This window comes from Papilio machaon, chromosome 5, assembly GCF_912999745.1.
Source record: "Papilio machaon chromosome 5, ilPapMach1.1, whole genome shotgun sequence".
NCBI lineage: Eukaryota > Metazoa > Arthropoda > Insecta > Lepidoptera > Papilionidae > Papilio > Papilio machaon.
Genome location: NC_059990.1, coordinates 3521768 through 3539239, shown reverse-complemented (window position 1 = coordinate 3539239; position 17472 = coordinate 3521768). Strand labels below are relative to the sequence as shown.

At 32.5% G+C, this 17472-nt stretch overlaps 1 protein-coding gene and 1 non-coding gene across 3 annotated transcripts; both read left to right on the top strand.

The window, feature by feature from the left end:
- The first annotated feature begins 1130 nt into the window (after window positions 1-1130).
- On the top strand, window positions 1131-16412 carry LOC106708693 (proton channel OtopLc). Of its 2 annotated transcripts, none has more exons than XM_014500229.2 (14): window positions 1131-1313; window positions 7767-7867; window positions 10398-10559; window positions 10761-10925; window positions 12269-12383; window positions 12519-12621; window positions 12907-13005; window positions 13399-13850; window positions 13993-14092; window positions 14312-14484; window positions 14844-14958; window positions 15112-15266; window positions 15563-15709; window positions 16188-16412. In XM_014500229.2, the coding sequence occupies exons 2-14, from the start codon at window positions 7767-7769 to the stop codon at window positions 16359-16361; spliced, it is 2061 nt and encodes a 686-aa protein (XP_014355715.2). In that variant the 5' UTR covers window positions 1131-1313; the 3' UTR covers window positions 16362-16412. The 2 variants fall into 2 exon arrangements, with proteins under 2 accessions (XP_014355715.2, XP_014355716.2); XM_014500230.2 differs by lacking the exon at window positions 1131-1313 and adding an exon at window positions 7283-7552.
- Window positions 15929-16001, top strand: Trnav-cac. The gene has a single exon. It is a non-coding gene; the product is annotated as a tRNA-Val (tRNA).
- Window positions 16413-17472: the final 1060 nt, after the last annotated feature.

The following is a 17472-nucleotide window of genomic DNA, read 5'->3' as shown; positions in this document are numbered from 1 at the left end:
CTGCTCCCTAATGAAACATATTGAACGTGTATCGAATCACTTAGGCGCGCCGTGCTGGTGTGCTCCTGCACTCACTTTTTGGTCCGCGCCAACAAGCCGTAGGTGAACCTTACAAATATTATTACGGCGGAGTCTCATTTTAAGAGACAATAAATCGAATTAATTCCGGTTACTTTGAACGTCAAAGGGGAGTAAAAAAATTAACGTCATTTTGCTAACATAATTTCACACGGCACCACGGCATCTTCCTTTGTGCCGCCTAGAAAATATTTACGTAAAACTGCGCCGCGAATGTCCACAAAAGGGAGGAATTGTAATTAATTAATTAATGTAGTTATTATTACGCCGTTTATAAAATTCAGAGCGCATTAAAATCTTCTTACATTTTAGGCGTCTAAATTGTTTGTTTGTAAATCAAGTACAAAAGAAAACAAAAATTTTAGAACTATAAATAACGCCTATTGTAAAAAATCGTTTGTAAAAGTTTAACAAGGTATTGTAGGAGATTGGTTCGTCGATAGTTCGCACACAGGACGGTAACGCGCAATAACAGTGTAGTGGACAGCAAAGCTCTTTGAGGGTGTTCACTAAAGCAGTGCTTCGAAAAAATCGGAAGCTTTGTAAATGGCGTTTAACGGACGCTGACATGAGCAAGCTCGTCAAAGAGTTTGGACATCACACTGCATTTTAAGAACACACGTGAATTACCTCGTAAAAACAATTTAAAATACAATATACTAATGTTCACTCATTAAGCAATTTGATGATGTGAATACATTTTAAAATTTAACTACGTACATATACAATTTTGGAGAAAAGAATTTACCTGACGTCACATTAATTACGTATTTTAAATTTTGAAACATCAATACATTCCTTTAATCGACATCTTCACGCTCGATAGTAGTACTCACATTCCTATAAGTAAAATAATAAGTATTGTAATAATAATGTAAGTGGTACAAACACGCATAAAAATACACGAAGTCAATCTGCATTGAGACAGCGTGGCGGAAACTCTATATAAAAAAAAAACTGTGGGCAGTTGCGCGATCAATACGGCTGGTATCATCTACCACGTGGGATGTGTGACGTCTCTTCATCCCCGCAAAGAAATTGACAGCACGACGTATTAACGTGAGAGTCGTGCTACATAAATTGATGGCTCAATTAGCATGTACCCGAGCGAAGTGATTTGATCACCGAAATCAGTAAGCGGACTGAAACCATGGCATACCTGTGAAATACTTTTTGTTTTTTTGTGTACATTTATTTCAAATCACTACCGATAAAAGGATTTTGTTATTAAGAAGGTATGTTATAATAACTGAATATTTTAAACTGTAATTTTCATTATTTTCCTAATAACTTATAAAAATCATACAATATTGAAATGCTAGATTATACAAGTAAATTCAGTCCCTTGGAAAAATAGCCCCACTATTAACATCAGCCTTACTAAAATCTTTGTTAAGTTTGTACAAACTATTAATTTTACAAATATATAATCAATAATTATAGTGTAATATTTTTATTCAAGTAAAATTAAGCTATGTCTAAATAACAGTGTGGTGTATCTAATAAAATAATATATCTCTAAACTTTACATGTCATAATTTCAAAAGAAAAAAAATCTCTAGATTCCCTGTAATATATTCTAATAACATAACATTACAATAAATAAGACAGCACGTGTAGAATAATGCTAACATAAACAAATGAATACAAACACCAACACTCTTCTTTTCTAAAGTTAAAATATAATTAGCTGTCGCCCGCGACTGCGTCCGCGAGGATTTAGTTAAGTTCTTCCAGACTATGATCTACATTTGTGCCAAATTTCATCAAAATCCATTGAATCGTTACGGAGATACCTTCAAACAAACATTCATCCATCCATCCATCTAAACTTTCGCATTTATAATAGTAGTAAAATTTAAGACTAATTTTATTGATACTTTAAAAATAACATAACTATAAAATAAACAACAACATTGGCGTAATTTCGTACGTGACCTTTAATACTTCTTAAAATTTAGTTGTCATTAATTTTAATTACTGAAAACAATGTCCACGGCTTACAAGAGTTAACTTAGGTAAAAGTTAATAATCATACTAATATTATAAATGCGAATGTTTAGATGGATGGATGTTTGTTTGAAAGTATTTCCAGAACAGCTCAACGGATTTTGATGAAATATGGCACAGATGTAGAACATAATCTGGAACAACACATAGAGGCTACTTATTACTTTTTTTTAATTCCGTGCGGACGGAGTCGCGGGCAACAAATGATAGATAAAAACGTTTTTAGCACTTATAATTATTAAAGGAACTTGTAATTACAAGTTCCTTTAATAATTATAAGTACTAATTACTTATTTAGTAAGTATTAATTACTAATAATAAGTACTTGTAATTACAAAAATCGATAAATAAAAACAGTTTAATTAAACTGTTTTTATTTATCGATTTTTCACTTTTGTATCATCATAATTCTAACGATCTGACGTACTTGTAGAATTTCAAAACAGGTTAAATAAATCCTCTTCGGATAATGTTTTGTTTATAACAAAAAAAAAATATATACATTTGTGAATACCAAATATTCAAACTAATTTGAGGTTATAATTTGTAAGTATCACATACTCGGGCATGTAAATTGACACAGATCACGACGCGGCGCGCTAACAAGGGCGGGCAGCGTTATTTGCACTGCCTCAGTACACACGTATCGAATTATTGATGACAAATAATAAATCTGACTTCTTCCTACATCATAGTTTTACATTTCACATGATATATATTTTACGAGGAGGATTTAATGTACGAAGTACGTATTATGGAGGAGGATATAATGTACGAAGTGAAAAAGGTCGTAAGGAACTTTGTCTATTAAGGGACTCGAGTACAAACAACTTTTATTTTTTTAGATAATAAAATTTCAACTATTCGCGACAGTGTGTCAACTTTAATGTAACATAATGTTTCGAAAATGATACATAATCATTAATTAGTAATTCGAGAACGTCAGTCAAGCCTCACATCTATACGGTGTTGGTATCAATTATTGTCAGAACCCAATATCATTAACATATTAATACTGTAGTGCGATCCAGCCAACTTGCGCGGTCAGTACAATCAGTTCATTCAATATGGTAATATTAATTAATCATTCAATCTATTAGGCTTTGAAAAGAGAAATTAGTTTATATATTTAAAAAAACAATCTCAAACAAAATGCACTCAAAAGTAACATAAAAAAACAATTTCAAACAAAATGCATTCAAAAGTACCATAAAAAAAATCTCAAACAAAATGCACTAAAAAGAAACAAAATAATGACATGAAAACTTCTTTCTTTCTTTCTTCTCTCTTTCAAAAACCCTCTAAACTCTAAAGAAAGTTCTCTTCTTTCTTGTAACATGTCTATATTGTATAATTATTGTTATTTCGCAGTCGGTGTCGGCCAAAGTAAATATAATATTATACATTTTATATTTGAGATGTATGAGACATACTTACGTTTATGTCCCTACTTAGGCCGAAACCGACTCCAAAATAACAATAATTATACAATATAGACATGTTACAAGAAAGAAGAGAACTTTCTTTAGAGTTTAGAGGGTTTTTGAAAGAGAGAAGAAAGAAAGAAAGAAGTTTTCATGTCATTATTTTGTTTCTTTTTAGTGCATTTTGTTTGAGATTTTTTTTATGGTACTTTTGAATGCATTTTGTTTGAAATTGTTTTTTTATGTTACTTTTGAGTGCATTTTGTTTGAGATTGTTTTTATGGTACTTTTGAATGCATTTTGTTTGAAATTGTTTTTTTATGTTACTTTTGAGTGCATTTTGTTTGAGATTGTTTTTTTGAAGTCGGCTATTTTTTTTTCTTAAAATTTTTGTTTTATTTCACAATTTTTAGTGAATTTAAAGTTCAATTACAAATTTCCTTAATGAGGAAAGAAATAAAGAAAAGGACTTTCCTATTTAATATGTGTGTACTTCTCTTCAATAACTAATTTAGAATGCACCAGAAAACCACTTATCCTTTAAACAATGAAATAATTATCAAAATCGGTATACAAATTGAAAATTAACGAACTAATACATCGTAGCGTGCCTTTAATTTTGTCCAGCCGCGCGCCGCACTAGCATTTTTCGAATGCGCGTAGTTTTTAATCATTTAATGTCTTCCAAACTATTGATCAGAATTACATAGTTTAAAGGCTATTGTAATCTGCATTTAATACTCTAGCCATCAAACATATTTATTTTGATAAGGATTCATATCGAATATAATATAATAGCGCCGTAAGCTTACGACGCTGTTTATCGTGTGCATTTTAATCGAAGTTTGTTCACAATAACATGGTTTTTGTGAGACATCCATAGATGATAGATATATGCTACCTGAGACTTTTATTTAGCAAATTTAAGGATCTATAATTACTCCATACATCATTTTAATGTAGGTCATATAGTTTGACCTACGTAAGCCCAGAAAGCAAATTTGTGCTATTCATTGTTACGCGATGTAGCATTTTTCGTTTCCGCGTAATTTTATTCTTACGATATCTCCTAAACTATTAGACATAAATATATAGTTTTAATTGCAAATGTAATCTACATTAAATTCTCTTGATAATGAACATGTTTATTTACATAAGGGTTAATACTGAACTTGAATAATAGCGTCGGAAATAGGGCATGAATTTAATTAATGTTTCGTAAAGAAAAAAATGGTTATTGTGAGAAAACTATAAAAGATAGATATATGCTATCGCGGACTTTTATTTAGCACATTTAAAGAGCTACAATTCGCCATACATCATTTTGATGTAGGTCTTATAGTTTAGCCTACGTAAGCGCTGAAAGCAAAAATGTCCCTAATTTTCGCAACAAATTTTGAAGCTTATTCAAAATCTACTAGTCTTCTAGTTATTTAAAAAAAAAAACAAAAAAATGGGACCCACCTGCAAGCACTTCCTTTCGATTAAAATAATTTTTATCAAAATCGGACCACCAGGGACGGAGATTCGCGGTAACACACATAAAAAAAAAAAAAAAAAATTCAGTCGAATTGATAACCTCCTTCTTTTTGAAGTCGGCTAAAAAGAAAGTAAAAACAAAAGCTTGGTATCAAGCTAAGCGTTGTGTGCTCAAGATTTTTCTTCCACGCAAAGACGATCTGCCGCCGGCCGGCCGCAAAGGATTTATTTTTAAAGACAAAAACAATTCCACACCTGGGAGAATACTGTACTTGTTTATAGAAATAATATTAAATAATATAAAATAGGTTTACAATCTTTCTATGTGTATACAATGAACGATAAGTTTTTACTTGAATATTGAATAGAGTACATATTGAATCAACAAAATTAATGTTTTTGCACTTAGCATGCTTGAAATTGCGGTCACTTTACGAGTATTTCTAGTTTTCTCTCACCCTCTCTACCTTTCTTGTTGTTCTACGTTAATGCCATAAGCATAATAATAAACATTTAAAATTCAGCCCAGAAATTGATTATCACCACCGGAAACCTAGTAAATCTGTCAGAATCTCAGATTACCATTGTCAGCATCACTACCAGCCATGTTTACATTGAGATTAAGTTGTAATTAGAGGCTTACAGTATAGATGAGATTATCGTTATCAATTAAGAAATCTCTTATCACTTGTAATCTCCTATACATCATCTCATTGTACTAACGCGTGTTGTGGGAAAATACTTATTTGTTTATATTAATGAAAATATTGTAGATTCTCAAATGCGCATAGATTCAACAATCAAAATTCTACGGAACCAATAATAATTCTCCGCTCATAGTAACGATAAATTCAAGACAAGCTTGAAAACTTAAAAGAATTAAATGTCTCTTTTTAAAATATACCACAAACTATGCAGAAACAAAAAGGCAAAAAACATCTCTAAAACAAAAAGTTCTTTTGAAAGATATATGTAGTTTCCTCATTCATCTGTTTAATATCTAATATATAAAATTCTCGTGTCACAGTTTTCGTTGCCATACTCCTCCGAAACGGCTTGACCGTTTCTCATGAAATTTTGTGAGCATATTCAGTAGGTCTGAGAATCGGCCAAAATCTATTTTTCATACCCCCCCCCCCATTTTTTAACTGCGCGCGGACGGAGTCGCGGGCGACAGCTAGTATTCTATAAATTAATATTAAATAAAGATGAAATCTATGCAAAAGTTATACTCGTCAATGTATAAAGTAACTTTTTCACATGCCACATTTGTTAGCGGCTTTTTGTTTTCGTAAATCACAACGATTTTAAAGTGCACCGACGCCGGCAGCATCAGGTGCTATACACTCACGCAAATATTTTAAGAAAATACCGAGAATGTTACATTAGTGATGTACACGACATCGATATTATATCGAATATCGAAAATATCTCGAACACAAAAAAATAAATATAATTTCATAACTTTTCATTTTATCAAAATACAAAATGTTATGTCTGCATTTACCTATAATTGTTAGCTCATTAACTGTATTTTTATACAGCTTTAACCTTTATTTTGATAGATTAAAATACTTTGTATCAAAAATAAATATCGTTAAGTTTTAATAGCAGAATTTAAATTTAAAATGTAAATATCGAGTGCCTGTTGGTGTGTCGTAACTAGCGAGGGGTGTCGTTCGGCCGCATCGCGCAGCCAAACGGTAAACACTTTGCTGTAATCTCGAGATGAGAAAACTTTCAGTTCTCTTAATTCAGAAACTTATTCAACAACCTAACAACCTTAGAGCGGACCGCCCGCGCCCGGCGCGGCGGACGCAACACAAACAAACCTTACTACTCTTTAATCTTTGTCTTTTATTAAAATAAATATTTATTTTAAAACACAAATGCTTTTTGTATATTTATGCTACTTACATCGATTTAAAAAACAACTCAATGAACTTTTATGTTTGAATAGAATTCAAAATAATGTATTAGTATACACAAACACTTTGTTATTGTATAGGTGTTTCGAATAACAAGGGACCTGTTCAAAAAAATAGCATCGATCATGTAATGCTCTTTGAAAAAAAAACACAGTAAAGAATTTTTTTCTACAGATGTATGGGCAGTGGATACCCAAGGTAATCCTCGTGTACCAGTGTTGACATTACAGTTAAATAACTACGTTGTTATGTATAATTCTATTAGCATTATATACTATGGTGTAACATCAATATAGAGCATGCGTTTGAACAAGTCAACAAGTATTAAAGGCTTACCGAATGCCTACACACTCTGAACGATAATACACGTCTGTAAACATCACTACTCACCGTTCCGTTTACCACAGTCTAGCGTTACTCGTTCATGAATCTAGTAGACAATAATATTAGTTGAGAAAGAAAAAAAACGTTTTAAAAGCGTTGAAATGTAAAAAGCTTAATAAAACATTCGGTGGAAGTGATTCGTATGTGCCGTGTCAATTCAATTACGTACGCCGAGAGCTTTACCGCGTCGAAGATTAAGGCAATGAAAAAATATTGTAACAAAATATCTAGGAAACATCTCATAGACAGGTGGGTGGAATATAACATTTCTTGTCGTATAAGAAATTTTGTTTATATTTTTTTCTTTCTAGTATTTGTATATTTACTTTATTTATCCAAATTAACCTACTTAAAACATCATTAATCACTTCAAATGCTTCATATTTCGTATTTCTCAACAATAAAACGTTTCGTTTGAATACTTATATTGTAAACATACCTTAACGCTACAGTCTGTCTCCAGATGAGTCCGGGTAAACGTGGCCCGCTCTGCGAAGCGACCGAAGCTCGGCCCAGCGTTACCGTCACCGACATGGACACCGTGCATGAAGAAAACGACGAAAGGTCAGTACACAAAAGCCAACTCGACCAAGAAATACTAAATAACACTGTATTTAAAAACAAAACCTTTGAAAAACACTTATGGTAATACTGACCGCTAACAAAAATAATTCTTCTACTGTTTAGAAACACTACTGGATAAAACATACTTATATGGATAATACATATTTGTAACGTCGATAAGTTTAAACGAGTCTTCCAGAGTTCGAGACTTGCTAAAACTGATCTGAATTTTGTTAATGTAAAGAAATTTTAAAATCGATATTCTATATCTACACACCTTAAGAATTTATGCTAAACAATTTTCACAATATTTTTCAATATCATTACCATAAACTAAATTGTTGTAATGTTTTAAATTGTTTTAAAATTAAAAAAAAAATAACTTAAAATTATATTACACTAGCTGTAATTCAAATGAATTGCAACAATTTTCTTATACAGATTAGTAATTTGTAACAAAATTAAAAGGAAATGAAGAATTTTTTATTAATAAATTTCACACAGATTATAATTTTATAACTGTCAAGTGAACAATGAAACAGAGTATGCTAGGATTTTAATTAAAGTTTGTCTTGAATTGTGCTTTCTTTGTCCTTACTTATAACTCAGTTTTATCTTTTATCTCTCATAAAGGATTTGCTGTACAGACAAATATCTCTTTACACGAGTATGCAATTTATTTGTGTCATATTTATGGTGCCTTTTAATCCCTACTATTATTTTCTATAAATTTAATAACAAAATAGTTTTTTTATAATGAAAACTAAAAATATTATAAACTAAAAATGTTTTAATTTTATAAAAATTTTAAACAAACATTCCTGATTTTTTTCTTTTTTTCTCATAAACATATGAACAAGTATTTTCGTCAGAAATTTTAATAAAACAATTAAATACTAAAATTTAAAGTTACGCCGTATTAATAAAAATCTATGGCTAACTTAATAAATAACTCACATAACTCCTTCAAATAATATCAACAATGAGGAAAAATAACATTTGATATAAATCAAATAGACAGCGAAAAGGGGAAGTAAAAGAGCAAATTGAATAAATTATGCGCTTTGAACGAATATTACTTTGACAATAAATAAAATCCTAGCATGTTAAAAAATATAGAAAAATGTATTTTAAACCAAATATATAACTAAACAAATTGAATAGATCTTTCAACATCCTGCATCTAAAGAACTGCTTTAAAAAGACTGGCATTTAAATAAATGTAAATGTATAAAATAAAACATATGATAAATTTTGTGAAGGAGAAAATGTACATTGTAATATTTACGTATCGAATAGATGTGGTGCGGATACATGAAAGCTTAGGGAGACATTTCCGGCGGGAGGATGCACATTTTGGAGATTTTGCGCTCAGAGCGCTGAAGTCGAAATAGTTCAATATAACTCTACTTCAATGCAAATTCTTCTTTAAATGTTATAAAATTAACAGGATGTTCCATTTCTCTTTAAGTCTTTGATAATAATTTTATATCTTAGATTAAATTTTGACATAAAATAACAATAAGTCTTGTTCTACGATTAATTGTCGATCCAGATAAGAACATAGAATTAATTTAAATTAATATCTTAACTGAGTACTTATCAACTGAGAATGCAACAATGTAGTTTTAAATGATCGTACCTTAAAAACAATGAAAACTATTCTTCAACACACTGTAACAAAAGGAAGGTATGAAATGCATACGCAATAAGGGATTTCGGTGCAGTAACGGCGGCAAAGCTTCGAAAATATTTATGACGTTTGATAGACCGCTTTGTGTCGCCCAACACACCTTTCTCTCGACTCTTTTCATCTATTTCCATTGTATACGCCAGTTATTTTCAGATTTTATTTTTGCATTGAATATAATTCTTGATGAAAAACTAAAAGCCGTGAACGACCAGTGATTGAGTCATTATTTCGAACTAAAACAGCGTTAACATCACCATTCTTACTTATGCACTTATTTTATTTGTTATAAAACTATCTAAAGTTAAAAATCATAACGCAAATAATAAAGCTTTAATGCAATATATTTATCACAGGACAGAATGTTGTATGTTCAATAATATTTGATAAACAAAGGAGGATACCTCCACCTGAACCATAGTGAATTACTCTCCAAAGCCTCTTATGGTGAGAGTGGACCTATGAACTGCTTTGTGCACCGTGCATCTCGATACTACACTACGGTTAATCTATCATGCTTTATGCTCCATAGACAGTCCAATACCTTTAATAGTTTTAAGTATAAAATTCAAGAAGAAATATTTATATATGAATCTGGATAAAACATATTTGTAACGTCGCTTAGATCAAACGACGATCTTCCACACTTCCTAAATCTGATCTGAATTTTGTTAATATGATTTGAAACTTTTTAAATCGATATTCCATATCAATCCACCATAGTAGGTACTGTGTTTTTAATCGAAAAATTTCTTTCAAATAGTTTTCAGCTCTATAGGTAACTTTTGAATATTTCGTAAAACTTAAAATGCGAGGACTTAATTCTTGTCATTTCCCTAGCGATGAATCATCGTACTCCGACCTGGGTAGACTCCGCGAGAGGACGAGGGCCATGCTTGGCTCCGCTGCGGATCCGCTCATACAGAATTCACACTCCCAGCCGAACAGCAGACGCATGTCCAGTGATATTGACGCTAAACTTGCCGCCAATCTTAACACGAGGTGAGTGTGATAGCATTAACTTTTAAAATCTAATTAGATTCAACCTGAAAATGACGTATCGATTGACACCTCACTCGTCAAAATCGGTGCAGTCGTTTAGGACATAGAAGATTACAATGGAATTTATATATGTATATTACTAATTTATCATTTGAATAAAAATTAATACGTAATTTTGCCATGAGTTTATATGTTATTTAGACGTCCGTCAGCAATAATCGCCGCATTTCGACGTCCATCGCAAGCTTTAGCGCTGTGCGCGGCGACACAGCGTCGGTTTCTGTCAGAGCTATCGCCACATTCCCGAACTTCAGTTGCCTCCACAACCCATGAACCACCACCTTCTGCAGCAGAAATACTGGGACAGTAAGTAACTATTACACTATTTCTAACTTACTTTACTAATAGCTCTATTTACTGTAAACGTTCCGGTAAAACTAAAACAGATGCAGAAAAATACAGCATTCATTTAAAAAATAGACTTCTTCTTTAGTTACAATTTCTTCGTTTTTCATTAACGTTTCCTTTTGATTAGAAATAAAATTTTCTTATTTTGCAATAATAAACTAATAATTTGTACGGATTCGTCAATTCTGCTCCAAAGTTGTCCAATTAATGCTTATCTACTTAACCTAACTATAACTTCCTACCGGGCCGAGTCGAGGTGAACTATTTGTTCCATAATAATTAGGTTAATTGAAGCACAATACGGATTATATTTCGAGTTAATTCCAAAACAAAACACACACGTTTCTACGCTAGGCTCTAATCTTAATGACCTCTCGGTACTTAAGATTTATTAATTATAAAAAAATATAAAGAATTAAAGAATTAATTAAGTATCAAAGATTTATAATTTTTCTCTTACGAGTATTGTGGTTACAATGCTTTATTCACATTGCACCGGCGCATATACATAAACGCATCAAATACATTTTATCTCATTGTTATCGTGTTAGAAAAGTACAATATTTTTTATTTTCATATTCCGTGAAGTATTAAAGAAAAATTGAGGTTCTCCAGTTAATAATATTCTTCTAGATAACATAATTCTATCAACAATATGAAATAGACAATACGCGAAGCTTATACACGTCTACCATTCAGAATGGTTCTGCTGGTGCTTTATTTGTTATTAGACAGACTAAAAATGCTCCCGTGAGTATTGACTGCTGCTCAAATGTGAATGTTATTAACTTGTGAAAACTATTTCATATTTTTAACCAAACAAAAACAAAATAACTGTTTTTTTAGCTTGGGATAATGATCTCTCCTTTATTTAACTAATTTATGAACACAGCACATTCTAAATTTCAGGTCATAATTAAGTTAGGAAAAGTATGGTTACTAGTTTCCGCAAAATATACGCGAGGCTAATTATTCTTTCATTATATTTTTTGTCCTTAATACAGAAATACGCTCTTGTCTTTCGCATCAATGTTATATCTATCTACATTTACCTCTTCTCTATTCTGCACTATATCGCTAATATTGTATCCATCATCTGAAGTTGAATGGAATTTCCATTACTGCTAATCCTTTAATGCGATTATGACATAATTGCAACGTATAATTACTTGATATATTACTACAGGAAATTAGTTAGTTTATCTAAGAAAGTATAGAAATAAGACAAGAATAATTTGACGATGCATGTATAAAGCAAAATAGAGATAGATTAATGTATTATTATGCCATGTGGTTTGCAGTGAGGCGTTAAGTAAGGCACTGTCAGCTCTTTACGCCAAATTACTAGTGGTGCTCGGTCTCGCGTTTCCAGTTACTGAAGTAATTGCCACCGGTGTACCGGAATCCTATTATCAGGTAAATTATTATTTATATGGTTAACTTCGTTATATGCATGATTACATATGAGTGTGTTTAAGAAAATTTAATGTCTAAAAAGTTGACTTGAAAATGCTGTTAGATATAGGATTTATACATTTTTATTTATTCCAGGGTTTCTACTTATATCTGTACTTAGTGTCGGTGCTATTTGTGATATTTCAATACGCGAATCTGGTCCGACAAAAAGCTGTTAATTCGATCATCCAAGAACACGGTAAGAATTCAATCATCCAAACATATTGTTCCGAGAAGGTCATATGAAAAAGGACATCTAGTAAAGTCATGAGTTTTAGTAATTAGCCGCATTTGCCTAACAAAAGGCGACATTAAAATCGCATCTCGTTTGCATAATTGCTACCGCTAAGGATATTACCTTCTTTGCTTCTTTGCTTTGTATTCCACTAACTTCTTCAACCATTCTACATTAGTTTTAATTGCGAATTAGCCTTTTCGTATGTTGAATGGTCAAAACTATTTATTATGTTCATTTCATCTACAGAAAATCCAGATAATGGGAAAACAACGCCAGGGGAAAAACATAAACAGAAGGAGACAATTTCGCGTTACGGCAGCTTTTATTTGAGATTAGGAGCCATGGGTAAAGACTACTTCTTATCCTAACAGAATAAGGACTTGTTATGACGGGTTTGAATAGCAGACGAGAATAAATCTTACAAATATGATAAATACGTATGATTCATCAGATGGATGAATGTATGTTTGTTAGAAGGTATCTCCAGAATGGTTCAACGGATCTCGCTGAAATTTGGCATAGGTGTAGAAAATAGTCTGGAAGATACTTAAAAAGGGGCATAGGCTGCTAATTAAGTTTTTTTTTTGCCGCGCAGACGGAGTCGCTCGCAACAGCTAGTGTAGTATAGTATATTAAATTTTATTTAATTTTAATTGAATTGCCTTAATTTGAATACTTACATTTTTAAATTACTTAAAAAAAATTAATACGAATATAATTTTTTACGTTATGTTACAGCATTTGGTATTGGTTCGATGGTGTACACCGGATTGGAATTCGGCGAATACTTCGAAATGACAGATCGCTGTCGATCAATCATGTCCGCTCTAACGCCGGCGTTGAGAATGGCTTTAACTTTGGCTCAGATGCAGTTCATTTTCCTAACGAACAAAGACATCGGGGCGGGAAGCTATAAAATCGTGCAGAGATTCGGAATCATGCATATGATAGCGACCAATCTGTGCGAGTGGTTGTACGTTCTAGTCGAAGAGACAAAGCACGAAATTCATCACTTGGAACATTCGATACCATCGGAGACGAACATATCTCAGAATGAAACAACGGAGCTGCACTGTCGGCGAGCTAATATTATGGGCGCCTTGTTACAAAACGCATCGCCCTTCTTGTTTCCTTGTACTATTGAATATTCACTAATCTGTGCTGTTATATTGTATGAAATGTGGAAAGAGGTATATTTAATTTCGTTTCGTAGCTTATTTTAAACTTTAAACGACACTACTTTACAAAACAACGAATGGCAAAGCCACTTTAAGTTCATCGTTATTGTACTGGAATTTACAGCAACTTTAAACAACTTTCATTTGTTTTTAGGTAAAATGTACACCAGAGGATTTTGAAAGAAAATTTAACATACCTAAAAACAAATCAAGAAATAATTCCGTTACGCCGGAAAAAATCTTACAACAATTCGGTAACTATCTGTCGTACATAGTGTGTACTTTACATTTTATGATTTTAATGAATATGATAGTTTTTTAAATATGAAAAAGTACATCGGTAGGGGTATGCCTAAGACGAGATGGATGGAAGAAGAAATGTAGTGACCACTGAAATGACGAATGATAGATAGATAGATACATAAAATGAGGCCGGTAATTAAAGTTTTTATAATTTGTTTATGTTGTTACAGCGGGAATGCTGGGTGTGAGTTCTCCTCACGGCAGCCGGACTGCCTTGCACCACTTCTCACTGGATTGCTCGCACGCGCACCGCGGCCTCTTCGCTGGCATCCTGCTTATCGTCTTCACTATAATATCTCTCATAATGTTTTTCGTTCTTGCTCACAATCCCAAAACAATACATGTAATTTACTTCATATTATCTTTATTCTGCAGTAGAGTCAAACCCAGGGGCGGCGTTAGGATAGGGTACAGTTAAGCGAAAGACCAAGACGCTGGACAAGAAGAGTGTCATAGGTCTGCGAACTACACATCTCAAATAATCCTGTTATCTCTCCATAAGCATGATAAACAAAGGCGCCGAAGAAATTTCGCTTAGTAGAGGTTTAACCGTTACTGGTCACATCAACCAAACTTATTCTTACTCCATTAATAACATAAAGATAGAGGGATAAAAAAATAACCAAGACCAATGAGCTTACTTACAGAGATGAAAGGAGTAAATGAAAGTCCATGAAATTAAATTATAATTTTCTCTTTCAGGATGCTATATTTCAAGTAAATATTTGTGAATTGATACTCTATTCTTTGACTCTGTTAGCTTGTGCTACTGCCTTGAAACAAATGAGAGCGTTGCCGTATAAACGAAAATCTCAGGGTGAGTAAAACATTTACGTATACATTATAATTACGTTTGAAATTATCAATTTAACAACACGTTCTCTAAGTAAATATGAAACTTAAGATATAATTTAAAAAGATTATTTAAATAGCCATTTTCTGTTTTAATTTTTTTCACATTTCATTTCAGCTATTTTAGGTCTCGATACATCTTTATTGATCTTGGCGCAATCTGGTATGTTTGTGTACTGCATGTTCAGCTTGATCGGCAGCCACCACACCATGTACAACGACAACGGCACCGGCGTCACTGGATTCTTTTCAGAACTCTTGTCATTGAATCAGGTTATTATAAGCAATTGTTCTATAGTCAAATTAAGTATCCTTTGGTTCATAAGAGAGATCAAAATAGAGAACAGTGAAAGGGGATAAGCATTAACAAATACAGAATTTTATTGTCATAACTCTAAATCAAACTTAAAGTCAGTGCACATGTGACGTTCGCTAAATGTATGGTCACATTACAACAACTGTTTCTATCCCTATCAATGTTGAAATTTACTTAATTATTACCATAAAACTAATATTTAGATAGAATAACGAAATTAAAACGTATCCCACTATTTTTATGTTGTTTACAGACGATTTTACAATCTCTGTTCATCCTGGATGCGTGGTGGCGTCGCAGCAGCACGTCGCAGCAGCGCCGCCAGAAGCCGGGCCGCCAACTCGTCACCTTCCTACTTGTCGCTAACATGGCCATGTGGGCCATAAATACATTGGAAAAGGTATCATTGATATCTATTTGAAGTAATGGCAAAGATGTATTCCATTCTGTAAGAAGAATTGTAGACGGCATTCCTTATTAACAGAAAAACCATTATTTGATGTTGTAATTAGAATCACGTAAGATTAAATTAAATTATTATTATACTATATACAAGAATTAAATTTTATAATTGGCTGGAAAGTGAATTTTACATTTTTTTTTATAACATAAAAGACGAGTTCCCGTAGTGTAGCGGTTATCACGTGTGCTTCACACGCACAAGGTCCCCGGTTCGATCCCGGGCGGGAACATTTTTTTGCCAATTTTTACCGTTCTCCTCTGAGTTACTAATTGTACCTGAAAACCTTGTACAATATTTGTCATGTCCAGAAGAAAAAAACTCTTTAGTAAAGTATGATTACAATTTCATGAAAGGTTGTTTCTTTCTAAAACAGAACTGATTAGCACATCATATATTAATTGGTTTTTTTTTCCAGAATCGAGCGGAATTCCGACCAGCACACTTGGCGTTTTACGGTCCATGGGCTTGGACAATAATAACGCACGTGTCGATGCCACTGGCAATCTTTTATCGCTTTCATTCAACTATCTGTCTCTTCGAAATATGGAAGAACAGCTTCAAGAACAAACCAATTTATTTAAATGTATAACTTCAATAACAAATCGTTACGCTGTTATGAAAAATTTTAATTCGATGCGATACTGACAAAATAAATGTATTTTACGTATATTCGTATTTAATTATTAGTTTCCTTCGAGACTTCTTCCAATGGTAAAGACAACAAAGTACCTAACTACATATTTTTTGTACAATAACTACATTGAATATACGTTATGAAAGCTCTACGAAAAATCTCGTAGAGCTTAGTGAGTTTATCATTGCAACGCGACTTCTAGCGCCATCTAGTTTACAATTGGACTATCTAGATACTTCTTTATTGTAACAAGGTTTTAAAATAAAAGTAAATCATTGAAAAATCATTTGGAGCCGTGCAATATTTCCCATTATTTTTTGTGCTTTGCCTTAGTAACTACTAACGCTTAACGCCTTGATTTTAAAGACACCTAAGAATTGATAAACACGTGTTTTTTTTCAAACATCTATCAATTACTGTAAAACATCACATGAAAAATGATGGTGTATCCCTTCCCCCTCTTTCTTTCTCGATTCCGACAGAAAACAGTGGTAACTTAGAGTGAAGTTAGCCACTTGCTCTTCGGCTTCTGCAAACTACTTCTATTCAAAACCTTAACTAGTAATTTTAGGAAGGACGCCACAGTTATAAAAGAGTTTCAGTAACGCGGGAGCTATACAACAGTTAGTTTACGAAAACAATTGCAACGTTTTAAAGTAAACGCAATTAGCGAAGTATTGTCGGCAGGTAGTTCGTGACAAAGGATTAGTATTGAATGCGGTAAATGCCTCATCACGTTCCACGGAAATTTTAACAAACAATGCAAAATTTTAGATTTGTTTTTGAGTTGTTTCGTTTATGGAGTTACGCTATTCATTTGTACGAAGTTATTATATTGTTTAACTAAAGTTATTTACTCAAACAACCATGTTAAAGTGTAATTGTGTGTTGTCACGGACTTCAAAAGCTTTTGCAGCATTTTTATTTTCAAAAACATAATCAAATGATCTTTATCGTATTATTCAGCTACACCTTCCAATTCACCCACCTTATCTAGTACGTTGTAATGAACATTATACACTCTGTGAATAAGCAAGAATAAGCTATTGCTAACCCACTGGAGTCA